The following is a 27,423-nucleotide window of genomic DNA, read 5'->3' as shown; positions in this document are numbered from 1 at the left end:
ATGCATCCCGTGGAAAAAAAAAGAATAAAGGCACTTATCAAACTCACCTGAGCAGCATGAGAAAAATACACAAATTCAAGTCCTGGGAAGAGCTGCTTTAAAGAGGAACAAGAGGGAAAATTACATTTGCAAGCAAAATGTGCCAGGAAAAACTCAGCTTGTCCTTTCCCAGTCCCTGCAAAGCCCAAGCTGACAGTGTCTGTGCAGAGCAGCTACAAAGCACTGCTGAGACTGAGGGCTCAGAACTGCTGCTGTTCTGTTTGGGCCACGTAGCCTTACCCTGATCTTATCCGGCCCCATCTCCAAGTAGCAAACAAAAGGAAGAAGACACAGAATACTTATCACAACACAGATTTAATTTCTTAGGCAGTTATAAAATTACAAAGAGCGACGGGCTAGCAGTGAGAGCCAGACACTTGGTGAGGTGGAATGTTAGACAGATTTTTCCACTTATCGACACAGATACCAAACAGTCAGTGAGCACTGCAGGATGCAGGGTTTTCTCCAGGTAAGGAAGCAAATGCAAGAGCAAATAGATCCAGGTAGACCTAGGGCTGAGTCAACACCCCACAGAAACCCAGAGCTACAGGTTTGGGGAGAACTCCCCACTCCTGAGCTGGACACATGCAGGGTCCCTGCAGCCACATGGCCAAAGCCACAGCACTGACACCTGTAAGGAGCACAACGGCAGCTGTTTGCAAGCCAGAATTACAACTTCTTGCCCGTTATTTTCAAAGCAGTGTAAGATGAGATTTGCCAGTCAGAAGAGCATTAAAATGAAGGCATGTCATGATTAGAAAAATAGGAATTTGCTGAATTCCTTTGGTTGTACAACTGGAATCTGAAAGGATTTATTTACAGTCAGAGCCATGCTTTCTTCATTGCAAGCCTTTCACAGGCCAGCAGATTCCAGGAAAAGAAAGGCCTGCTCTCCACATGTGGAGAAGACACTTGGGCCTTGCTCTCAGATATTAACAGGTTAAATAAAGTTGACTGTTAGCCAGGACAGCTGGAGCACAGAATAAAACTTCCCAAAGCTCTGCAGTGAATCCCCACCAACGCTTTGGACAAAGACTCCTGTCGCTCTGCAAACAGCAGTGGAGCATCTGCACACACCAGTGGGATACTGAACAGCTCAGCAACCCACAGGGAAAGAAATCCTACTGTCCTACTGCATGCTGGTTGGTGCTAATGCCATTATTGGAGCCAAGAAAGCACAGCATGGGATGTAACAGAGAGTGCTGTGCTTGGGCTCAGCGCTCACCCAGCCCGGGGCTCCTCTGCTCGCTCCTCCCTTCTCACTGTTCCACACAGGTCAGACCAAGTTCCCTCCGTGCAGACACCTGTCACTGCATTAAAGGTCTTCTCAGGTATTTATTTGCATTCAAGCAGACTTGAAAAGCCACCACCTCTACCCCCACCCTGTGCAGAACACAGCCAAGAAACTCGCCGTGCAGGACCCAGAGCAGCAAGGTACAAGCACACACCTGATCCCAGAGGGAGCACTCACTCGTGCCAATGTCTTGTTCAACAGGGCACCAGAACAAACAGCTTTTACCAACCCCTTCATGCTTTCTACTTCCTCCTCCTCCTCTGCCAGGCCCTGCCTTTTAACTGCTAGATTGGTATCTATCACTTGTATTTTGGAAACAGTGACATAAGAAGAGACCAGGGCAGATAAAAGCTTTCTGCCTCAGAACTTGAATACAGAGTAAACACAGATGTCGAGACAGCAGCGAGGACCTGCACTCGCTGCCCATTTGCACATCAAGAGAAACAGCTCCTTCCCCACGGTACTCACTGGGAACTGATCCCACTGCAAGCTAAGACCTGAGTTTAGGATTCCAAGTTTTTCAGTGTTCCCCCCTCCCCAGCTTTGGTTGTTTCAGCTCTCTGCCTCAACCCTCCACTGAGTTAAAAGCTATCAAGAAGTGCAGCCCATATGGAGAGAGAGAGAGACAGGCTGTACAGAGCAAACACTGTCCTTCCAAGGAAGGTCAGTCTGAACTGAGGGACTGCACAGGTGTTCCCATATCCTGTGACCAGGAGCTTGTGGCCACAGCACAGGGCTCGAGCCTCCTTGGCTTGCCCTGGGTCTGTCAGAGCATCAGAACAGAAATGTTTAGACACCACCTGACTCACAGAGAACAACAGTGCAATCACATGCTCCACACTCAGGAGAGGATACAGCTGCAAACAGCATTTCTGGTTATGTTTAAAGAAAAAAAAAAAAAAATACATCTTTGTGTCACTGGGATAAACCCTCAACCTGAAAGGCTTCTAGCTTTGGTAGCACACCACAACAGGGTGGTTACTGAGGGCCTAAGGCCATCACAGGGAAATTACATCAGTCATGTTTTATCTGAGAAAAAGTTTATATCCTCATGCAATTAAACTACTGTCACCACTCTTAAATACACAGCCAGTGGGGACCAGAAACAAGCTGCTCCACCCTACTAGCTGGTCACTAGCCTCAGAACATTAATATTTTTGCTCTACAAAAAGATTTTCTCATTTACAACAGCAAGAAGGTACTTTTAACTGGCTTTCAGCTTCTATTTAAGAGTGAACCATGTAGGGCACAGCAATTCCACAGTGTGTGGCTCAGGAGAAGGAACACACTACAGCATATGGAAGACACAAATGCAGTGAATATGGGATCTCCTACTCACCCGTGGAAAATAAGGTAAGGAAATTAAGAAGGGAATAAAATTAGTACAATAAATGATCTCCATTTTAACAGTAAAGTTAGTAATTACATTTAGGGGGGTAACATGGCCTTTGCCACACTCAGGAGTTGTAAGACTTGTGTGCTTAGCAGACCTGTGTTGCTGGTGCATGTTTACTGCTAACTGTGCTTGTGGAGTCTAGGCCAAACCTCCAAGGATGTTATCAGGAATGTTAACCAGCTTTAGTCTGGAATGAGAAGACATCTCCTGGGTGGTTCAGTTTGCCAGCAAAGCTCACTGAGCTTATATTTACTTCAAGATTTGTATTTCACTCTGCAGCTTGGAACATCACAGCAAAGCTGAGAGCAGTAAAGCAGAAAATAAATAAATAACTGCAGACCATGGAATTGAGTTGTCAGCCAGACCTTAAAGTCAAGAGACCAAGTGAGGCTTCAGCATGACTCAGGGGTTTGCTGGGAATGTGCTGGGTTCTGGAGAGGACACCACAAGCCACTCCAACCAACTACTTAGGAGACAGTCAAGGGTTTGCAGTGAATAAACAAGCCTGATCCTTTCTCTCCCACACACACTTGTGTACAAACACCTTCCACTGACATGGGCCCACTGCAGCCTCCCTGACAGAGCTCTCCTGGCAGGGGTTGCCTCCTTCTTTGTACTTGTAGAGGCAGGGGAAGCCCATTTGCCCACACAGGGCTCTGGGGACAGAGCCCACTGCCTGCTACTGCTCCAGGGAAGACTTGCTCATGGTACCAATGCTAAAAGAACATCACTGCCTAGTAGTGGTAGGGAGTTCACACAGAGCTGGAGCACTCAGCCTCTGTCCTCCTCTTAAGATCTGCAATTTCCTTGCCTCTCCTGGTATTTACTTCTCTGCAAGCAGTCAGTAGAGAGAAAGGAAACAACCCACATTGCTACACAGAAGGCAAAGCAGGCTCGTTTTGGCAAAGGGAAGTAACACTCACCAAGTACTTCACTAATCACTTTCTCAATAACTGTTATCCAAGACTTAAGAGAAGGCACATTACAACCCTAAAAATAGTCTGCAGCACTGCTCAGCCTTGAAAAGCCCTAGTCAGTGTCAGGGCAGTCAAGGATTTATTCCAAAACTGCCAAAGAAACTACCAGTCCTTGAGTGTATCTATAAGAGGTACTCTGATGAGAAGGGGAATGGGAAAAAAATCAGAAAGAAAAGCATTGTTATGTAGCTGTAGAGAACCCAGAAGTAAATTAAATTTTCAAAATCATTTATATTTACATCAGAATCTGAAAAAAAAATCAAGAACTTCCACTATTAGAGCAGGATACTCAGCCCCAGACTGAGAAGAAGCAGGAATTGAGAGCCTTCTAGCAGGAAACCTTAAGGCTGTTTATAGAGTGGGGCTGCCAAACCCTACAGGGACTTCCCTCCAGCCTGACAGAATCCTTGCTTTGGATAATTCAAAAAGGTATAAAAAAAGGTTATTGCTACTCTGCCAAGAAAACAGGACAATCTACAGGAAAGAAAGAAAGTGCTTTCCAAGTCTTTTCTCAAAAACCCACAAGCTTATCAGCCACCACAGGCTACAGACACCCAAGTACCAAAGGTGTACAGACAACATTCTCCAACAATCCTTCCCTCATTCTAGCTCTTCTTCCTGCAGCAATTCCTTTCCTTCCCTGTAAAGGCACTTTCTAAATTCTATATCCTTACGCAGGGAAACACTTCCAGTTTTCCATCCCAACAAACAGAACAGTCCCACAAATACACAACATTCAGAAGGAATTTTAATTAACAAAATGGTCCAGGAAAGGGAAGGGAGAACCCAAAAAAAACAGGCCATTGCATTTGAGAGGTTGCATGTCAGTCACTAGGTATGCCTGCAAGCCCATGCACAGGAAACCATTTGGACCTTTGTCAGTGCAGAACTAGTCTCAGCTTCCAGAACCACTTCTCTACTCCTTCCTTATATAGGCTAAATATTATATACATATATAAAAAAAATACAAACTCGAGTTTGTTATAAAGTGGCTTCTCTCTCTCTCTCCCCCTCCTATGCTTGCTTGGCACATGAATGCATGCAAAGCTAAGTAGGCTCTGAGGGCTGCACAAACAGCAGGTTTTGGCAACAAAAAAAAATAAACACAGCTAAAATAGATAAGCAAGATTAAAAGCCACTGAATTGAAAACCATATATTTTTCCAATTGTATAGAATTAGAACTACAGCTACGACTTAAAACTGTAAGAGTCTGTCATCCTCTCTCCCAACTCATGTCAAAGTTCATAGCAGCATAACACGAGATTCCTCAAGAAACATCAAGCCAGTGTTCTCTGCTTCAGGAGTGAGTTCACAGGTCCAAGTTTAGTCTGTCCGAAGGATCATGGGGGGATGCTCACTGTCTTCATCCAATCTAAGTGAGCTGGTTTCATCTTCCAGGCAAGCTCCACCCACAGCACCCAGGTCATCCGTATAGGCTGGAGAGAAAGGAACAAGGAGTTGGGGAATCAGCAGCAACAAACTAAGGCTTGGATCCAGAGTGAATGCGTGGAGCTGAAGTACCAGGCATTACTTCAAATAGTTTCACTGCCACCCTATGTTTGTTTTTATCATGACTCTGTTTCACGACTGTGTTTCTCCAAGCCAAGAGCAGTTCATGATCAAAATTAAACTCCTGTGTGTGTGCAATGCATACTGGAGCTTTGGGCAGCTGCTGTTTTCAGCCTCCACTGATGCAGTGCAGTGGAGAGGTTGGCATGTGCTGACCGTCCTCCCTTTGCAGCGAGGCACTAACCTGGGTGCCAGACGTGGCAAAAGCTCCACTGACTTGGAGAGCTGCAGCATTAACCAAGTTCTCATCCTCTTGATTTATCAGAGCAGTGAATCAGGCTAAAAGGTCGCTGTTCCCATAAAGGAACAATAGCAGCATTTATTAACCTTTCATAAAAATTTTTTTAGAAAAGGGAGCAGTGCTATAATTCAGATGCTTTGCACAAGGTCTGGGTGCAGAACTGCCTCAAGAACCATGTGGCAACTACTGAAACTATCACTACAGCCATCAACCACAACTCAAGCAAAATTCTACCCAGAAAGCAGCAAAGACAAGTGGCCCATCTACAGAAAGCTACTGCACACCACGAGTGCTCTTTTCCTACTGCTCACCGAGGCTCCACCTCGCACGCGCGGTTACGCAAAGCTCGGTGCGGACGTGGACCAGCTCACGCAGCCATCTAGAAGGAAGCAACAGGCAGAGGTGCTCCCTGCCCCATTCCCAGCCTTCTCCTTACCATGCCTGCTGGGTGAGGAAGGCACATATGTACCTTTAGTCACAGCGGCACTGTACGTCTGCGCTACCAACGGCCGGTCGTGCGATGCAGACTCCAGAATTTCGTTGGCGGGCTCCATGCTGCCATCGAGCCTGCCAGGAAGAGAGGGGTTAGCTGGAGAGGTGATCTGCCTGGGCACAAGACAGCTTGAGCTGGCAGCCACAGCAAAATATTTCATCTGATGAGCAAGAATAATGTATGTGGAAATGCAACAGGAGGAACTTGGTCCCTCTATTCCAGAGGCCTGGCTAGAAAGCACCTGACAACCCTTGGTATTTTTCTGAAGACTCATCAGCATCAGGATCTAAATCCTAGTAGCTCATAGCAAGAAAAGAAAACCCAAAACCAGACTGCACAATTAAAAAACCCCATCCCAATCACCAATACTGTAGGTTATCTTGAGCTCTGTCACAACACAAGCAGTTACTTCTTACACAGATACTAGAAAGCCCTTTAGAGCACTTCAAAGATTAACAACTTGGTAAAGGCTTCCTTCTATGAGGCTTCACTTCATCTCCAAGCAGAGGTCATGTCTTTCCATGTTCAGATAAATGTATGATTTTTGACCATAATTGTAGGTTGACCAAAGCTGCAAACCTGAATTATCATCACAAGTTATTATCTTTAATTCCATGATTGATCAAGTAATTTGACTGTATTACCCTGGCTTTTCCTGCCAACCCTTATTGACAAACTGCATTGCCCTATTTCTCAAGTACTATTACAGAACACCTGCCTGGCCTATATGCAGGGAAGTTTAATAAGGACACCAGCAGAGAGAGAACAGGGATAATTTCACAGGCCAGTATTCCCTCTGTGAAGTCAGAGTAAGATCTTTCTCATGTTTGTAACCACTTCATTTATTGATGAAGAGGATGGTGTCACACGTTTCAAATTCTTGTTTAAGTAACTCAACTCAAAGTGCCAAGATGAAACAGGAGCACAGAGAGAGCAGCGATTGATCCCTCCCTGCACTGGGACAGGGTTCAGTTTCTGCTGGTAAAGCGGTGCTTGGTGTAGGGGATATCTGGAAGGAAGGCTCAGGGGGATTCTGAAATTACTCATTCATGTCAGAGGTCTGGAAAAAGATCACTTTGAAGAAATGTGCTGTTTTAAGTTAGACTTTTCCCAGAACAGAACTAAGTTTGAGAAGAAACTGAATTTTGAGAGGAAATAAAACACAACAGTTCTCAGCGAACGTGGACTTACTTGTGCTGCTTCATTAGTGTGCACTCGCCTCCTTCCTGGGGGTCTAGGTTGTACATGTAGAGATACCCATCAGCAGCTCCCACCAGCAGACGAGGGATCTTCTGGATTCTAGAAAGGTTTAGAGCAGAAGTTATTAAATAGCAGATTATTATATAACATAAGAAAGCATGCTCTCCTCCCTTCCCATGATTTAATGGTTAGACTCAGTCTCAGAGGGTTTTTCCAACCTAAATGATTCTATGACTTCAAGGCATTATTTTCCACACTAGCTCCTGGACAAGGAATGCTGTTAACAGTTAGAGCACCCAGGAAAGAGCGTGTAAAAGATTTATAGCATAACCACATTTTGGGGCTAACAGGATGCCACAGGAATCAAGCAATTATATATAACTCAGTAAAACAGATTCAGAAGTTACCATCCTGTTATCAAGCTTTGTGCAACTCCAGAGACAAATATTCTAACGGGAAGGATTTACTTATTTGAGAAATGTTACAAAGCTTAATTATTGCTTAAAGGGTGCTTTGAGATCAGAGGAGTGAGAGTACAGACATTAAGTCAATTTAGCATAAAAACTATAAAACCCCCACAAAGTAAGTTTACTACTGCTCAGCTTATTACTTTGGTAGCTGTGCCAAATGGGACCTGCCTTTGAGGAAGACAGCATAAAAGATTAGATTTAGTCCTCAAAATTAACTTTAATGAATGCTACGCTGTTTTAGAGACAAGAATTATATGAACTTGCTTTCAAAGACTTCTTTAATGGTTAGGCTGGATTGCCTAATTTTGCAATTCACTAACAACATACACCATCACTCCCCATAGCACTAATGGAAACAAATGCCATAGAAGCCCACGGGTCTGTTCTCAATATTCTTGCTTCAAAATTAAAAGACATCTTTAAACAACACTTAGAAATGGGCTATTCCTATCCACATATATCCAAATATTATGCCCTTTCCTCCTTCTCTCACAGGACTGAGAGGTGTTGGCTCTGCCACGTTGCTCTTAAACTGGAATGATCACAGGTGAGCAGTGCTCTGCTGCAGATGAAGCTGTGTTTTCCAGTGGCAGCCTCTCCAGAGCCCAAACAGCCCAGCAGGGTGGGCAGTGCAGGCTCCCTCTCTGTACTCACGTGGCAAGTGCACAGATGTTTTTGTGCCCACAGAAGGGCAGACGGACTGTAGCAAAGGCTCTACCCTGGTTGAACATCTCTGTTACTTGAGAGGGCAGGTAGCTTGTTGAGGCCATCAGCACTTTTCCAAAGTAACCTGTCCAGGTTGTAGGCTCTTCCTGAGGTCTACAAGTCAGAAGAGAAAAGTCACCCACTTTGCCTTCACCTTAGAGAGAGAAGTGTGTAAACACTTGAAAACATTTTATTTTAAAAGATATTAAGCAGCTGTTTTTCTTCAGAAATAACTAATACCCTTGAGAATTCTAACACACTTCATTTATACAACAGGACAAAATGTGTCCTCCAATACCCTCAGCCTGTTATTTAAGCATGTTTGATTGTAAACTGATACTTCTGCATATAAGACTGCATTTTATAACATTCATTATACAAGAGCAGAATCTACTGGAAAGCACTATGCTTCAGGATTTTATTAATCTGTTTATCACTAAGCAAATCATTGTTTCCAATAACTTCCACTGAAATGGAATTAAGACTGTCCTCTCAAATCATAAATAGGAAGATTTTATAACTTGGTGTCTTTTAAAGCTCCCTATATGCAACTGGAAGGCGTTGATGACATAGCTCTTCCCATATGGATGTCAGAAGAGGTGAAACAAACGTAACTGAAAATGTTAAAACTGCTCCACACTCCTCTGTGAAGGATGGCCAAGTTCTCTTTGGCAGAAAAACACCTTTTCTACTCAGTGGGAGAACAGTACACAGCTCAGCTGCAGTTGCTGATTCATAAGTGACTTCTTATGCCCTTTACTTTACAGTAGAAGTTCAAAAGAAGTCTGTCCACACTTTTGAGAACTCATTCAGGTGAGTACAGAACTTTTAATCCTTTTCCTTGAAAAAATCTAAAACACCTTTGAAACCTACTTTTCTTTCACAGTCTCAAGTTTGAAGATATGCACCGTCTCTGTGTTACTGGATGCAGACAGAAACATGCCATCCATGCTGAAAGCCAATGAACAGATGCTCACACACCTGGCAAAAAAGAAAAAAGAGAAGAAACACAAGGAAGTCAAACTATTTGGCTTAGTTAAGAGGATTTCTAAAGTCACCACTACTTTGCAAGTAACAAAAAACACCCTTCAATAATTAGCATTTTGAATTCTCTGATAATTTCTTGAAGCTATTCAAGCATAAGACTAAAGATGCTCAGCTCTGATGTTTACCAGATATGGGATCAATTAGTAACAATCTGAACTCAGTGTTACCCTCTATAAAGTACAGCAGAAGCACAGAGTTACTGCTCCCACAAACCTCAACACCATTGCACAATGGCTTTCACTGGCCACAGCATTAGAAGGATTTAGAAGAGAGTAAGAATATTAGATGTACTGCCTCCAATTTCCATAAGAATACAATATATCTTACAAAAGGTGACCCACTTTAAACAAGTTCCCTCACCAATAAATTTTAAAAGGCAAGAGGGAGTACAATTCTGACAGGATTGATTTATAGAATAGTCAAGTCCAAAGGAAGGAAATTGGAAAACATTCAAGCTGAAAGTGTTATAAGCATACATGCAGGGATGAATGAAGATGAAAACAGGCAAAAAAAAAATCAGGATGCCAGCTCAATTGCTGTACATACTGGAAATCAACCATAACGAATGAGCACCAGGTAATTAACCCAGCTGAACTTTACCTCTTCACTCCCCTTCGGAATTCAAAGAGTTTCTGTCCCTCTGGAATGGAAAACACTCTTATTACTGTTCCCTGCAAAGAAAAAAACAGAAATAGATCATTTTCCATTTCAAGTTCATTCATGTTACTAGCTCTAGTGAGCACAACTAGAAGCAGCAAACCACTCTGCTGTTAACTCATTGCTGTGATGCAGCCCAGATACTACATGAAGTATTTATGGAGCCTGTTTGTAGGATGTGTTTGAAGAGTACAGAAACAAGAGGTGGGAGCTACTAATGCAGAGAACAAGCTGTGCATCAAAACCAGCCCTTCTTATCATATTTGATCATGAAAACCAGCACACTAGACAAGTACCACGAGTGCAATCACTTGGATGTCTTTGTGCCTTTATCAGGTGCAATCAGTTATACCTTTATAGTCTAAGCTTATTACTCCAAGAGCAGAGGCTTCAGACTCTCTAATTTACACACATTACATGAACAATTTGTCATCACATGCCAAAGACTAGCAAAGCACTTCTCTCTATCTGGATTTTAACTGTCTTATTTTCATTAGGAAGACAGAATCAAAACAAGACAACTAATTTCTATTAAGTATCCTGCACTAAAGGGAGAAACACTCAGAGGACTGCCCTAATTACAGCCAGATTAAAATGTTTTATTTAAATAACCTTATTATCCAATATTTCACAGCATGGAAATTGTGTCAAATATCATTAACAGATCTTAACTTAGATTTCCCATTTTAAATGTAAGCCTTCTTTCCTGGCACTTGCACATGGAACTGTGCACACTTAAAATACTTAATGACAAATTTGATTTTTATCACTGTTAGCAAGGCAATCAAAAGCTCCCTTACCTTTTCTGAGGCTGTGGCAAGTTTAGTACCACTTGCATCAAATGCCAAAGCAGCCAAGGGACTGTCATGAGCTGGGATCATATTGGCAGCTCTCTGTAGTGAATCAATAAAATAGAACCTTAGAACAGCACAAGTTAAAAGCTACTTCTGACTGCATATTTAAGCACATTCAAGGCAAATATGGTTCTTAATTTCTGGACAACAGCTTCAATATTTTTTTCAGTAACTAAGTACATAAAATTATCACTGAGGCATATACATAGAGAGTACAAGCAGCAAGAAGACAATTCAAATAGTAATTACTTGGTTCCATCCATTTGCCCAATTCTACTCAATCGAATCTAGTATCAGCACTTGCATTTTATTTGCTAACATTCTGTGAAGCAAGAGATGCTGCAAACTGTTCCACAGAAACCTAAGTGTCCAGTAATTCCCCTCTGAACAAGTTAAGTCATTTTCAAAACCTGCATCTTTAGAGGTAGAAACAGCATTCAAGGATTCTTACCAGATTGATGGTGTCAAAGACTTGTACTTCTCCAATAGTTGCACTTCCTGGATAGGCCAGGTAGCAATTATCATTGTTTATTGATAAAGCACACAACCCTAGAAGGGATGCAGAAACAGGATTAGAAACAGGAAAATTCCAAGACTTATGCAGTAAAACTTCCTGATTCTGTGCTTGAATGTCCCAAAAATAACTCAAATTATCAACAGAAATAGAAACAAAGATAAGTAATCTCAGAGTCAATCTGCAATATATGCAACTATTTAGCATAAGTTTGTTTAATATAATACAGAAAAGGAACAATACCAACAGAGTTACAATAACTGATTAAACAGTAGAACTTCCCATGTCTGCCATGATTCCTAAAGCATTAACCTGACAAAGTCTTTAACAACACCAAGTGCTGTCAAAATCCAGCTTTTATCTCTCCTGTTCTTTTCTAACATTTCAACACATCCACTCCAGGAGACCAAATAACTGGGAAGATGCAGTTTAGGGCACAGCCTGCTACTTGATCTCAGCTGGATCCAACATGTAGGCTTTCAGACAACACTCATATTTGTTATTGTATTTGAAAGCAGAATTAACAGCACCACAGTTCCCTGTAGAGATCCTCATACACTGACACAGAAGGCACTTTTCAGAGTTCTGCTGATCATACCATCACATTTACCTGCAGGATTGGGAGGTGTCTCCCTGATTGTATGTAATACCTTCATGTCTCGTATGTTGTGGATATAAAGAGACTCTTCCAGACATACTATCAGCCTCTAGAAAAGGGAAAGAGGACAAAATGGTGATGTGGAAATGGAGTTCATATGGAGCTATCAATCCTAAAAAAAATTCTATCCCAAAATGCAGTAGGGACCTTCCAATAGAGAAGAGGTTGAACCCACCTGATGGGGAGAAGTAAGAATCTGACAGAAGATACACAAGATCCAGCTCTTGACACAAGCACTGCACCCCACTTCCCTCAACCTCACCAGGGCAAACTGAATTCCCATAACTAGTTTAAGGCAGCAAGCCAGAAACCTTCACTTAATTCTTATTCTGTACCAATTTACATGTGGAAATAATGGAAATTACTTTCTGCTTTGCTAAACAGAGAAAACAGACAAGACTTTCTAACCATTCACAAAGCCTATAACTTAGCCATAATCATTTGTGAATGGTCTTTCTTTTTTAACTCTTAGTAAGTTCTTCATCATCTCATTTACTTTGTAGACTACATGTGGATGACTAATTAGACATTACTCATTTTACACTAACTCCCTGTGCCAGAAATCAAATTACCCACTCTTTCTCTCATGACTTTAAACAGGAAACCCCTCCTCCCACGCTCATTTTTTGGGGGCAAAGTCAGACATTAAGGTTTTCTCCTCCAGATGCCATTCTCTCTAGTTTGAATGAACTGGTTAAAGACACAGAAGTCTGTACTTGCTGAAGAGCCTACTAATGATTTAGTGATACAGCAAACTATGCTTCCAGGTGCTTAAAAAATTCACCAGTTGCGTGACATGTTTTAGATTTGATTTTTTGAGAGGAATTCAGCAACAGCACTTAGAACCAAAACAATTTAATAGATCCCTTTAAATTTTGACCTGAAGAGAAAATGTCAGTCTCACATACTTTCACATTTAGGATAAAAGGATGATTCACACTGGGAGGGACCTCAGGAGGTCTCTAGTCCAACCTCCTACTCAAAGCATGCCCAGCTTACTCAGGGTATTTCCCCAAGTAAATATATGAACACAGAACCAAAAATACTTGACCAAATAGAAGTACTGAGATGCCATACAGAAGGCACACTTGGAAAAGTACTTCTACATTTCAAATAGCAATTCTGTCACTAAAGGAAGAGACATCAATCAGCAGAGGAAGGGCCAGAATAAGATCAACAAACCCCTTTCCCACATTTCCACTTTGGTAAAATCACTACTTACCTGTCTATTGAGTTTGACAGCCAAGATGGTGTTGGAGTAACTGTAGTTGCAAATCTCTGTCCCCTTCTTAAAGTGACAAACTTTCAGCTTGCGTGGAGCTTTAAGGCTGACTATGGCCACCAGGCTACTGGAGAAGAGCCTCTCCACAATGCACACATCTTCTGTGTCAGCTGAGCAACCACAGGAAGGAGGGAAAAATACACAGGGACATTTCAGGGGAGAAGAATGATGCACATCAACAGGAAATATTGTCTAAGAAAATCATGGAATCATAGATTCAGTCTATGCAAAAATACAGTTTAACACCACACACAAACATTCTGTCATGACAGCTCAGAGTCAAGGTGGGACAGGCTGTTAAAGCAGAAAACCTACACAGTGAGTGATGATTTCCAAAGATTTCCTCCCCCCTTCCCAAGGTGTCACACAAGTTTATGTTTCTGAACAGTGTCTACTCCCCATGCCCAGAATCCAACAGAAAAAAATCCCAAAGATACAAAACCCAGAAAACTGTTGAATTCCAGAATTTTACAATTTTCTTTTATCACTGCAGAAATCTAGGAAAACAAACGTTTTTTGGCCTTTTTTTGTGGATGCATTTGGGTTTTGTTTTTAAAGCTGTATTATGCTTCAAAGGGTTTCTGATGACCCAAACCCTTGGCATTTCCATTTACCCCTCTATGGAGAAAGAAAGGTTACAGAACTCAGAGAAGCTGGTGAAACTCATTTACCACAAAACTGCTGCAGCCACCAATCAGCATTTCCACACACACCATCTTTTACCTGACAGGCCCTAAGAGCAATTTGTGCAGGAATCACTGATGCCCAGCATTCATGCAGAGCCATAAAACATCAGATTTGCCAAATGTTTCTACTATGGGAGCACTGAAAGCAAAGGAGGAACACAAATCCCTGTGTGAGCAAACAGCAGGAGGGAGGAGAGCCCAGGATCTCTGGCAAAGATGATTTCAGAGCATTTGATCATAGCACAGCACTGGACCATGCTGGCAGGAGGCCAAGTCCCAGCACCAGGTATCCTGGCATCTGTGCCTCCCCCTCCATCCCATAAACTCCTCTCCAAAACCCCAGGAACACAGTGCTCACAGTTTTCATGGCAGTGAGAAGCTGGAGAGAGTTTTACAATGCTCTGCAGCTCTTTCACAGCCACTGGCTACACCTGCCCTTTCATTACAGAACCCAGTCAAGACAAGTGACTTGAGCCTTTGGCTTCGATCCATCAAAACAAATTTTTCAGGAGTCAGCTTCTGGATTAGCTCAATGCTTAACACATTCCAAACCATAAAACTGCCAGTAAAAAAAAACCAAAAAAACAACCCAAAAGAGCTTGTTTCTGAAGGCTTCTGTTTTGGCCAAGAGAAACATTACTTAATTAATTTGCACTGTTCTCATCAGCAGTGACAGAAACTCCATGAAAAAAGTTCTGTTCAACATTCTCAGTATATGGCACTGCCATCAGTGTGGGACATGTCTGCTTCCCAAGTGATTTTTCTGGGCAGTTATTTCAAGAAAATTAACACAAAATATTTAATGTCCTACATTTTTTTGAGAGAAACAGCCTACTTATGAAAAAGGAGCAGGTTTACACTCTGCATTTTCAGTACTCCATGCTACATAATTGACTTTTATCTACATCTTGTATTTAATATGGTACTTTTCCAGAGAAGACATAACAGCTCACAGAGGCTTTGAAAATTCAATTTTCTCATGCAACAGGGATAATGCATTTTAGTAATTACTTTGTTTTCAAGGAATTGTTCTCCATTTTTCTGATACTACAAAAAACACACAAAAAAGAAATACAAAAATCTGCTTCAATAAATGTAAGCAGAGACTTTGAAATGCAGAGGTCCATGTTCCTTGAATCAGAGTAGCTACATGAAAGACTCTCAAATATTTTACAGATGGAAAGCTGATAACCCATCCTAAGCCTGGAGTCCTTCAAAATGGTGACATCCTTTTACAAGAGTCAGAGGAGCAGCACTCAGAGACCCTAAACCCACAGTCTGACTGCTCCCAGCTCCAGGGTAGGCACAGCTTCTTTCCCCAGCAGGGACAAGTGTGCAGACACAGCTTCTGGGAATTGTCATCCTCCCAGGCAGGCAGGAAAACTGGTGTTTCAGAAGAGGAACAGCAGCAGGGATTCATATGGAAATAGTGCTGTCTTATGCTGCACTGATGGGAAGGGTGGGCAGCAGGGAAGGTACACAGGGAAGGGCACAACTAAGCCACCAGACAGAAGAAAAAATTTTCAATAAGCCAAATGCCTCAAAGGTATTGATAATCCTTCAGTCTTACCATACAAAGACTATAATGCAGACAGTTACCTTTAAAGAAAGGCTTTGTGATGGGCATTTAATTAAATTCACTTTAAAAATACAGGATGCACCTCTGCTCCTTTGTCTTCCTTGAACAGGAAGAAGAGATAAAATCTCCTCACAGCTGCCAAGTAATTTATGCTTCCCAACAGCAACTATTCAAGAGGGTACCAGGCTATACTACCCATCCTATGTTCAGCTGACCTGAATTAATCATATGTTTAGCAGCAATAAACCCTATAGCAATGCTGTTACTCAGGTTTTTTTTTCTATTAGTATTATCTCCTTTACACTACACAACTGAGCATTGCCAGAAACTCAGATTCAAAACAGAGTAAGAACAAAAAGAACTGCAAAACAAATTAAGTATCAGCAGCGAGGGGAGAACAAGCAAACACATAACAAGATTAGTTTCATAAACACAAGCATGTAGCATCACAGACAAGAGCTGGTTAGAGCCAGCTAGATTATGATCAGCTGTGCCTTTATTCCATTTTTAATCCAAGAACAGGAGCATGTTAGAAGCATTCATTAAGCCTTAAAGCACCCTCCAATCTAATGCTTGTTTTTACAGTGGGATCAACTGCTCAGGGAGTCAGGAGATTTGCAGTCACAGCAGAAGTCAGTGATGGGAGCAGCCACATCTCCCATCTTTTTTTTGTATTTCTCTCAAACACAAGACAGCTGAAGCATATTCTGCAGTTTAGTTTTAACACCTACACAAGAGTTGGCAGATCAATCTTCCAGAAGAGAAGGAGGGGTCCTTAACAGTGCTCACTCAAGACAAGAAGTCTTTAGACTCAAACTAAACTGGGAAGTGGGAGGCACTGGGTTTGAGAGGCCTCAAGACACCTTTCCTTGAGGAAAGGAGGTACCCAATGCACAGGAAGCCCTCCACCCTCGTATCAAGTTTTAACAGGCATGGTTTACAAGTCCAAGACTGAAAAGTTATTTGACTCATACAAAGAAAATGAAGGCTTGTCAATATTTCTATCTGCTTTGAACCAAGACTGTCTGGCTTTCACAGGCCAAACCACTGGATTTTTTATAGTGAGAGGACAAAGAGTAATGGGCTGAAACTCACAGAGGGGAAGTTCAGGTTCAGTATATGGAAGAAATTCTTCCCTGTGAGGGTGGGGAAGCCCTGGCACAGGGTGCCCAGAGAAGCTGTGGCTGCCCCTGGATCCCTGGAAGTGTCCAAGGCCAGGTTGGAGAGGGCTTGGAGCAACCTGGGATAAGGGAACTGGGATGATCTTTAAGGTCCTTTCCAACCCAAACCATTCTACTAAATGTTACCTCATACTCTGTGCTCAGCTTTCACACACTTAACACTCAGAAAACTTTAAATACCCAGGAGTTTAAGTCAATACAAGCATCCCAGAACAGTATGAAGACAGGACTGGAATCAGCAGGTCCAAATTCCAGCTTTTATCAGCTTTTGCAAGATGTTGAACAAGGCGCTTTTTATTCAATCTGTACTTTTTCTCTCAAGGCCTACCCAGAAGATGCAGTCCTGCCCAGTGCAGCTGACCTCCCAGGACATTTTTCAGTGTCTCGTGTAACAGGGACTCATCTGCACTGAGTCTCCTGGGGTGACACCAGGCCAGACACTGCAAGTGCCTGACATGCTGCAGAGGTCAGGTACATAAACTCCATGTAGAAAATGGAATCCAAGCCACTTATTAACCAGTACAACCAGACCATGACTCAAATAGGAAGGTGTAGCTACAACACAATTTAATCTGACCACAGGTGCCTAATTTGAACCTCTCAATTACTTCTCTCCATTGACTGTGTACAGAAGCAGGCTGTCATTGCAGGTAATGGGTGCTCTGAATCACACCCCATTTCCAAACTCAACATGCCACAGGGTCAGGTCACTTTGGGAATGGAGTCTGAGCACAGCTCTGTCATGGGATCCCACTGTAAGTGCTGACAGCACAGCAACTGGTACCACCTGCTCACATGGAGTTTACAGGAAAGCAAGGATACTCATGCATAGCACTCATAGCTGAGTGATTAGCATCTCAAAAAAGGGAAGTCTGTGAACTGCTGACAGAACAGGGGACACCACTTCTCCCCCAGGCCTCCCTCCATTTCACCTCAGATCCTAAATAACTGTGATCACAATTGAGAAGTTATGGGAATCTGAGTTATTCACCCTTTTGGATGAGCAAGCCTGCAGCTACCATGTTAAAGAATAATTTTCTAACAGAAAATATTAGGATAAAGAAAATGTAATTAAGGCTTTGTTTTCTTACTTGATAAAGATATATCAGTGTTTCCATGCCCCAACAGCCAGTATAAAGACCCAAAAGACACACTCTCACATGAGTAAATTATTATTTTTATACCCAGCTGCTATGGAACCTGGCTGGACATTATTAGAAAAGCAGAGTTCTCATAGCTACTACCAAATTTTGTACCTTACCAGCAAAATTTAAAATAAATTTAAAATAAATAAAATTTAAATACAGAACATTGATTCATACTTTTACCCTGCCTGCAATTACTGTTTTGTGTTTGTGTGATATTTACACTTAAGGTTCTTTTTATGCCAATTTCAAGCAACCTGTGAAAAAGTGAAACATTTCTTATTCTTCCCACATTAAGCCAACTAAGGGGATTAAAAAAAAAAAAAAAAGAAAAAGATACTCACTGCATTCATAGATCTGCTCTAATTTGTCCACAGAAGAAAGAGAGAAGAATTTGTAGCCTGATTTACTGCCAACTGCAAGGGATCTGCAAAAGAAACAAGCCAGTCAGGAACATCAACTCCATCAGTTGTGATTACCCTGGGACAGATTCTTACCCAGTTCTAAACCTCCAGCTGGGTTAGCTCAGTAAGGAAAGTGATAAAAAGTTTGTCCAAAAGAGCCATAACAGACACAGACAGCTTCCTCAATTCTGATTAGACCAAACAGCTTCAGAATTACAGAATTTGGGTGTGGAATTCTGCTTCACATTTATGAAATGAGGGTTCACAGCCTAAAGTAAACCTACTGCCCAATTCTCACCGGTGATTTCTTCACACAGGCTAAAAGCTTTAGTGTGGAGGGAAGATGATGACTTGAATAATGTAATGCAAACCAATTACATCATTGCCTCATCATTAGAGGTGACCTCCAGGACCTTTTAAACTGGGCTGTCTGGGGATTTTTGTTCTTTACAGTGTAACCATCCCCAGGCATCCCAGAAGAGTTTTCATATTAAAAAAAAAGTAATTAAAGACTGCCAACTCTAATTTTCTCTGGCTTTACATGATGATGTTCTAGCACCCCCACTGTCAGGTCCCAGTCTTACAGATACTGCATCTGTGATCAGAGGCACCCTCTAAAAAGTGCTAGGGACTGATGTTAAACAGATTGAACAATAGCAGAACATTAAAAAACTGACTAAAACCCCTTCTTTCCTCCATTACTCAATTTTCACACTTAGCTCACAGACCATTTAATTGCTTTTCCAGACAGAGTCAAAGGCAGGTCTTAAATTTTAAGCTAGAAAAACCTTTAGCCTGTCTTGCAGGTCTTTACACATCAAGGCAGCAGACAATGGCTCATTCTTGTTTCCCCTCCCCAACCGCAGGATGATTTTATGCCACAGATAAAGAAAATTTAAAGTCAATACAGTTTTACAGAAGTGCATTATTATGCTTATAGTTCATATATTTTTTACTGCCAAGAGACATGGAGGAAAATTCCAATAAAATACACTTGGATACCCTAAATTGTGGCAAGTCATTCAACACAGGGCTGTAATCCAACCGTGCCAGTTAGGCTGCCAAAAATGCCTTTCTGAACTCAGCAAGATGATTCTCTACAGTTCAGATGCACTAACAATTAATACAGCATTTGGAATACAATGAAGATTCCTAGATTTCATGTTCTTTCTGTATTTTCACTTGTGGCTCCAAAGTGAGTCTTTTTTAAATTTCAGCATACCCAGAAGATTAAAAATTGCTGCTCATATAGTTCACCCCCCAAAATTAAGCTACAAAATCAACTTCTGTAGGATGGTATGACCTTCTCTTCTAGAAGAAAATACAGCTGGCACAATCTGGTTAGGAAATTATGTTTGAGAAGGTTTAAACCTTCAAATTAAAACATGAACCATGCAAGCAAGAGATTCAATTCCACAGATTCAATAACCAAGATATTAAAAAAGCATATTAGGCTTAAAGATAGAGAAGCAATCATAAAACAAAATTTTGTTGCTGCTCCTCTAAGTCACCCTAGAAATACTGAATTTAATTTTCCTTCAGACAAAATCAGTATGTTCAGCAGTCTCCATCTGATTAATCACCAAAGACACTTCAGTGGTTTTGCTCAACTACTTTTGTACAACTCAACAAAAACTCACATTATGAAAAAAAACCCCCTGAAAGTCTAACTTGGTAAAACAAAGCAATGAGTCAGCTTTTCTTATATCATCTACTGTTTTCCTCAGAAGAAAGTTTCACAAAGAATGACACCAGAACTGTCACTTTGCAAAGGTAAACAAGCACTCCACAGAGTTAAAAATAAGTGGAGTCCCAAGACTCCTTGCAATATAAACGATCCACAAAAGACACAGGATGATTTCCTCACAGAGAACCCCACCAGCAGCTATTTGTATTTCTAGGCAGAACTGATTCCTGAATTGTACTTACAGCTTTAAATACAGAATACTGCTGAATCACTGTTTTACTGACAGCATCACTGAAAGCAGCAAGGAAACCAATTTTTCTTGTCCTATGACTATACCTCATTCAAATGAGCTGTAGACAATGGCAAACCTGAATTGTGTACATGATAAAAGTCATTAGACTGAGTAGAACCCAAAATGCAGAAGCACAAAATGGACCTTTCCATCCATGACAACTGCTTTTTGTTATTTATTTCAGGATCGAGGTGATGGAAGTCACAAATTATTTGTTTACACAGAGCACTTCAAGTCAAGATAATTAAACCCATTTCAGTGTACAAGTGTAACTGCAAAATAACCCCTTTTTCTTCTGGAACAGCAGTCTTGCTTTTGGAGGGTTTGCTTTGTTGGTTTGGGTTTTTTTTAAATGTAATCTTAAATTACTTCTTATGAAACTACTGGAAAAAGGCTTTTTATATGTAATAAGAACCCACTAGGCTGAATTATACCAGCATAATCACAGTGATTTAAATCTCCCATCTTCCCCTGCACTGATATTACACTTAAGCCCTTAAGACACCCACAGCCATCTAAATGGCCAAATCCACAAAACAAGGACCTAGCCAAAATTACCTCACCTCTGCAAAAATGTGCAAGCATATGGGCAGGAAATATTATCAATAAGCCATTCAGCTCCTGCTCAGATAGACAGTGGCCAACAAGAAGCTGCTGTGGTTTATTAGAAGCTCCTTTTACAGCATAGGTGTTATGCTTTATAATCACTGATTTTCAGAAGCTGATGAGAGACTGAAATTGAAAATAAAATAAATATTCTCTAAAATGGCTTTTTTTTCCTAACATTATGCTATACACATGTGGGTTTTAGCTCTATTATGTGCAGCCTCTATTACACACTTTAGACTGTGGACTCTGAGCTCTTTCATCATGAAGGTTGTCTCCTCAGTATAAAATTATCAATATAGCCATGATTTATGGAACTGTGTTTATCCACTTTTTGCAGAGATAATGCTGCAGACTGATCCAAGGCTACATAAATCTTGATAGTATTTTCAAGAGTGACTACCATAAATAATTAAAACTATCCTCATCAAGCAAACAGTGCTGGGAGATTTCACACATTCATTGGAAGATGCTGACACTTGCTCCAAGTGCACTTGCCTAAAGTGGGAAATCAGCTGCTTCAGTCTCTCTGGCTCTTTAAAGGGAACAAGTTTTTTCAGCTGGGTTAGAATCCTAAGGTTTTCTTTTGTTTCTTTAATATACATAGAGAAGGAAGAAAACCAGTTTTTTCCTTTCCATATCACAGAGGACCTTAACTATTAATCAGAAATATTCTACATTAATCAGAAAGTTCCTAACAAGGGCAGCTCTCTCAAAGATTAAATCAATTGCAGCTGCAGCATAAACATGACTCTAAAAGTCATTACTGCTTTAAATAACTGGTTAATTAAGCCTACTTTCATTATGATACAGTCTCATTATACTAATGTTCCATCTCATTTCAAAACTAATGTAAATTTCCACAGACAAAACATTTTGGCTTATGATGAGGAGAGGGAAAATAATAATAATAATGAAAGAAAAATCAATGAAGGCATAAGCATTGGAATTACTAAGGAAATGTACCTTGCTTTATTTCCCCCTCCAAAATATCTGCTGTAACACATCTCATGGGCATGTCTTAATATCAAAGGTCATTATTTTGGAAAAGAGATACAGAACTTCATACATTCAATGTTTTTGCCAGCAACATTCTGACAACCCACAAGAGATTTTCCCATTATTCTTGTATTAAAAGAAAACTCCAACTTAAATCTGCTACAGCAAAAGGAGACCATGCCTGCTCATCACTTCACACGCAGGCTGGGACAACAGCAAGTCCATAATCCAATATCACTATTCTGGGGCCAAATCCCCATCCAAATGGTCACACACTGAGCACAGTTCCTCTGAGCAGCCCCCCTCAGCTGCTGTGCCCTGTGCAACAACAGCAAGAAACACAACATACGCTTGTCTGTCTCAGCTTGTCTGTCTCAGCTATCCTCCCTGAGTGTGGGAGCTACGGGGCCGCTCTGTCCTTCCTTTTTTTGGTCTGTGTTTAGCTTTAAATTCTCCTTGGAATAGAGAGCTCTCCTGTCCTCAAGGATCACGGGTGAAGGACACCTGAACCTAGGAGAAACAAAGGCAGAGGAGTGAATGCCCAGCACCTAACCCTTGTTCCTCCCACCACAAGCAGTTTACTACAGAGTTCCAAACATCACAGGATAAGGGAATGAGGATACAGCTTCTGGGACACAAAGCATGCCAGGTGCATACAGAGACAGCAGCATTTGCTCACAATGTAGAATGAAACTGATTTATTTGGGAAATAAAGGGTAGAATTAAATTGGAAAGAAGAAATATATGGAGTGATACATTTCATGTGCAACTCCACACATAAATGAATGCAGAGCCTGAAGAAATCCTTGCCAATAAGGCACACACCAGTGTTTTCCTTAGAAGTCCAAACAAAAGGTTTCCTCTTCCCCTTTCATCAGAAATCTGTTTTCAAAACTGCAGTGACTACTTTGTTTCCAAATGCTGTCCCACAATTACTTATTTTAAAAAAAGATGACTAAAACTTCTCTATTCTGCCCACTTGCACTATTGCACAAGCAGGCTGTTTGGTGGGGTCATTTTTTGTGGGTGGGGTGCAAACTGAATCTGAACACCATTTGTGAGTACTTCCAAAGAATACCTGTGCAAGAGTTTAAATACTGAAAGTTTTACCTATTATATAAATACATACAAGCTTTGGGGTCCTGAAGTTATGCTTTGCTTTAAAAGTCACAAATTTCTAATCCATTAGCATTTCCCTTATGAGACCTAAAGCTTCTATGAGTTTGTGAGGTGTTTAATTTTTCATAAACCTATCTATGCTCAGTTTCAGCAGTTTTCCCAGAAGTGACACAAACTGCACTTGGGTTTTTCTCCCCAAGTATCCACTGTTCAAGATTTACAGCTGTAAAACCTACCTAGCACTGAGGCCACCCACGAGCTTCCACTGCCTGGTTTTGCTGGGACACCCGGATTCCGATGGGTTGCTCCACTTTGATCTGCAAGCTGGAGCTTCTGCCTCTCAATCAGGGAATGCCACTCATGCCAAGTTGTGCAATGATTGATTCACTGGGGAAAAGGGCTCAGTCCAAAACAAGCACACTAAGATCTTCTGAAAATACCCTTCTCTGGGTTTTTACTTAATGAAAACATTATATCAAAGAGAAGCCACAAACCAACTGCTTCTGCTGCATTATAGGTGAAGTGTTTTCAGGCAGAGTTCCAGTCCCAGCCAGTAATTCAAAACTCTCATGTAAATAAAGCTTGGGGCAATGTGGCATAAACAGGCAAGACAACACTTGCAATAATGCAGATACTATTCCAAGAGACAATGTCACTACACACAGCATCCATGAATGAATATTAGCCAAGTCTGGGAAAAGTGAGTGACAAAAAGCAGGATTGAGGATATCTGCTTCAGTCACCAGGGATTGCAACAACTGGGAACAGCAACTTGTGTGATGACAACATTCTTCTAACTACCAGCAATCCAATTTCCCAAGACTGAGAGCCAGCATGAAGCTCATCTTCCTACAGGAGAGAGTAACCAATTAGCAAATCATAAAATCAATTTCCCAAGATTGAGAGCCACCATGAAGCTCATCTTCCTACAGGGGAGAGTAACTAATTAGCAAATCATAAAACCAAAGAAAAGTTAGCTTGATACTTCTTTTCAGCAGCAACAAGCCCCATCTTTTCCAAAGTCAAGGAACTGGCTCTCCTGTGCACATAAGCAGGACAGTTAAGCCTGAGTGGAACTGACACCTTATTAGGCTGAAGGTAAAAGCTTTAAATGTAGTAACAACAATAAGCCCATGTCATTTATTTTCCAGTTTTGTCTGTCAGCAATTTTTCTAATTACTGAAGCACCTTAAAGCATGATGTGAGCTCTACTGACTGGGCAGACATAAACAAAGCTTGTCTTTCATATACTGCCTGAAAGAATATACATTTGTTTACCTTGCCTGTCTGGAGAAGGGCTTCAGTTACCTGTAAAAGTTGAAAACAGGTGACCTTTCTGAGGCCCAGCATGGGAAAGTGTCTTGCCTAATAAGTTCTTGTCAGCTCCTCTCACCTGGTGAACTGTGATCTCTTAGATATATAAAATATATATTCTATATAGTGTGTATATATATACATATATATATATATATACATACACACACTATATGAAACAGTATATAGAATATGTAGTATATATATTCTATATACTTTAATACTATATATATAGTATATATTTATAGTACACTATAAACTCTGCTGCCTTCTTGTTCCTCCACTCAAACAAGAAACTAGGAGAGATCATGGGTGGGAAACAGGAGAAAAAATTAAATAAACTTCTGTTTAAAAAATGTACACAATCACTAAGTTCTACTCAGTTTAGGAACTCGAATGCAACTTGGTTGTTTGGGCCACTTCCCACATCAGACAAGTGTTTCACTGAGAAGCTGCTCACAAAGGCATCTGCAAGACTGGTTTTATACTTACTGCTTGTCTTGGGGAGTTTTATTTAAGACAATGTTAGTAAGAAGAGATTTTCCCACCTCATCAACCACCCCATTTTATCTCAAATTAAGTGGCCTTTTAAATTAATTTTAGAGTTTTGAGACAAAAATATGAACAGGAGCCTTTTGAGATTTCTGTCATTTCTACATCAGATACCTGAATTCATAAATATTCAAAAATGACACAAAAGATCTAGTAACCCAAAACTTAGAATTGCAAAGATCTATGGGCCAGGTCTGCCTCACATAAAAGATACATCACCAAAATTCTCATCAGCTAATCTCAAGGTGATTTATATATAAATTGTATGTTTAAAAAATATAATTTATTGACACAATGGATATTAGAATACCAAACACAAAAAGAAACCCCAAACCAGCTCTCAAAGAACATTTTTTTGTTATTTACAAAAATGAAATGGGAAAAGTAGTGCAGTAGCACAACCAACTGAGCAATGAAATCATTGGCCAGGTGTCCCTTTTCTGTCCCTATAAACTCGAAGTTATAAAGGGATCACCTTTATGCTCCTTGAAGAAAGATTTCAAGGTGTACAAGCCAAAACTAACTTAGATAAGTTTATGCTGTATTTGCTTTCTTGCTATTTCTGTCTTGGTTTTGTTCTCAAGCCAACCTGCAACTCTTGTTCAAATTAACTGGGTTTTTTTGGTCACAACTCAGTGATCTTTAGGTACATAAAGGTCTGCACAAAGCTAAGGTGCAACTGGAAATGCAGAGGTGCCACACTGGAGAACAGAGCTGAACTTCAAAAAGTTATATATGATCCTTATAAACTGCAGAAGAAAGAGGTGACAAATCCCCTAATTATTATGACTTGGGTTTTTTTTTCCACAGTAATAGGTAAAAAATGAATGGTAGCTGAGCAAAACTTGGGCATGTTTTATATGGACAGAGTGAGCTCTATATGGCACCCACTGAAAAAATGTAAAAAGCAGTTGCAAAGTCTCTGCCTCGAATCAATATAGGGATAATGATTTACTCACAAATACACAGGGCACTACTGCTCCCCCCATCATTTACCACAACTTATTTACTGCCAGAGTCTCTTGTCTCAAACCTATCCAGCTCCAATTGCCCATCTCTTCACCCCCAACAAAGCCTACAAAAGCAGAGACTCTCCTCCTGTGATGTAACTGTGCTTGGCAGCCAGCAGAAATAACCTTCACAACTCCCATATGCTGCAGGACCTGCTGACGACAGGCACAGATCTCCCTCGTGAGGACAAGATATTGTTGCTTGCAAAAAGAACAAGTCGTTAAAAAAACAAACCCTCCACCACACACGTGGGCTACACTTTGTGATGCCTACCTGAGATCATTTCCTCTTACTCACTTCCTAAAACAAACCCCCTTTCTTGAGTACAAGCTCTTTCAATTCTTACTCCCTCCCCGGTTTCATTTCTCAGGTAGTTAAGACAATCGAATCCTTCTTTAAATGAACTTCAGTGCTCCAATCCCAACTAATAGGGGGTTCCTAAATTAAAAATACTGCTTTATAATACCCCATATAAAAACAATATGCACTAATTGATCTAAATATGCTGCAATGATTAAGTAATTTGTGAGACGTGCAGCTTGAGCCATCCCAAGCCCAAGGAAGTGCAGTTTCAAGTATCAGAGAAAGGCCTCTTCTCTAAATCAAAACCAAAAGTAACATGGGCTCATAAAATCACCTTCAAGCCTACGTCTCACTGCTTCAACATAGCAGGTGACAATAAAATAACTGTGTGAAAAGAAAGCTGCGAGGAACTTTTGGATGAAGTCTTTGCACGTCCTGGAATACTTGGGGCTCGCGTCAGGCCCTCCTAGGGCTGAACATCAGCAAAAAGCAGCAGGACCCCTCCTTCCATCCCCTTCCCCAGGAACAGCGAGCGATGCTCCCAAGCAGGAGCTCAACTTCCCCGGGGAGGGAGCGGCCACCAGGCTGCCGCCACCACCCCCGAGCCGCGTGGCCCCGGCAGGAGCGGCCTGTCCCTGTCCCCGCGGCTCCCCATGCAGCCGGAGGGCACCGGGGGCTGTTCCCAGCTTTCCACCCTGCGGGGGATCCCGGCCCCGCTCCAGCCCCGAGGCCCCGGCACGGGCCGGTTCCAGCGGCGCTCCCCGCCAGGGAAAGGGGCGGCACCGGGGAGACCCCAGCGGGCTCTGCCCGCGGCCAGGCCCGCTCAGGGTCCCCCCAGGCCCGCTCAGGGCCCCCCCGGCCGCTGCCACTCCCCGGTCCAGGCCCCCTCAGCCCGCCCCCCTCAGCCTCCCTTACGTGTTGTCCTGGTTGAAGTTGGCGAACAGCAGATGGCCGCTACCGGCGTCGCCGCTCTGCCCGGCCAAGTTCATGGCGGGACAGCCCTCGCCACCCCCGTCCGGCGGGGGGAGGACGAGGAAACAACACCGGAAGGCTGCACCCCTCAGCCGCGGCCCCCGCGGCCGCCCCGACCCCGCCGCATCCCCGCCGGGCCCTTGTTTACGCGGCGGGCGGCGGAGCGGCCCCGCGCC

At 41.9% G+C, this 27,423-nt stretch overlaps 1 protein-coding gene across 2 annotated transcripts; it reads right to left on the bottom strand.

Annotated features, from left to right (window-relative positions):
- Window positions 1–335: 335 nt before the first annotated feature.
- WIPI2 (WD repeat domain, phosphoinositide interacting 2) lies at window positions 336–27,423 on the bottom strand. 2 transcript variants are annotated; one of them, XM_066560561.1, is made up of 12 exons: window positions 27,191–27,423; window positions 18,333–18,415; window positions 13,338–13,507; window positions 12,068–12,164; window positions 11,395–11,492; window positions 10,890–10,982; window positions 10,033–10,103; window positions 9,259–9,366; window positions 8,335–8,499; window positions 7,202–7,309; window positions 5,954–6,084; window positions 336–5,143 (listed from the first exon to the last, which is right to left on the bottom strand). In XM_066560561.1, exons 1-12 carry the CDS (start codon window positions 27,262–27,264, stop codon window positions 5,031–5,033), a joined length of 1,311 nt encoding a protein of 436 aa, XP_066416658.1. In that variant the 5' UTR covers window positions 27,265–27,423; the 3' UTR covers window positions 336–5,030. The 2 variants fall into 2 exon arrangements, with proteins under 2 accessions (XP_066416658.1, XP_066416659.1); XM_066560562.1 differs by having other exon boundaries at window positions 5,987–6,084.

This window comes from Molothrus aeneus, chromosome 16 (assembly GCF_037042795.1).
Source record: "Molothrus aeneus isolate 106 chromosome 16, BPBGC_Maene_1.0, whole genome shotgun sequence".
NCBI lineage: Eukaryota > Metazoa > Chordata > Aves > Passeriformes > Icteridae > Molothrus > Molothrus aeneus.
Note: the sequence above shows the minus strand (reverse complement) of the source record. Positions and strands in the feature narration are given on the sequence as shown.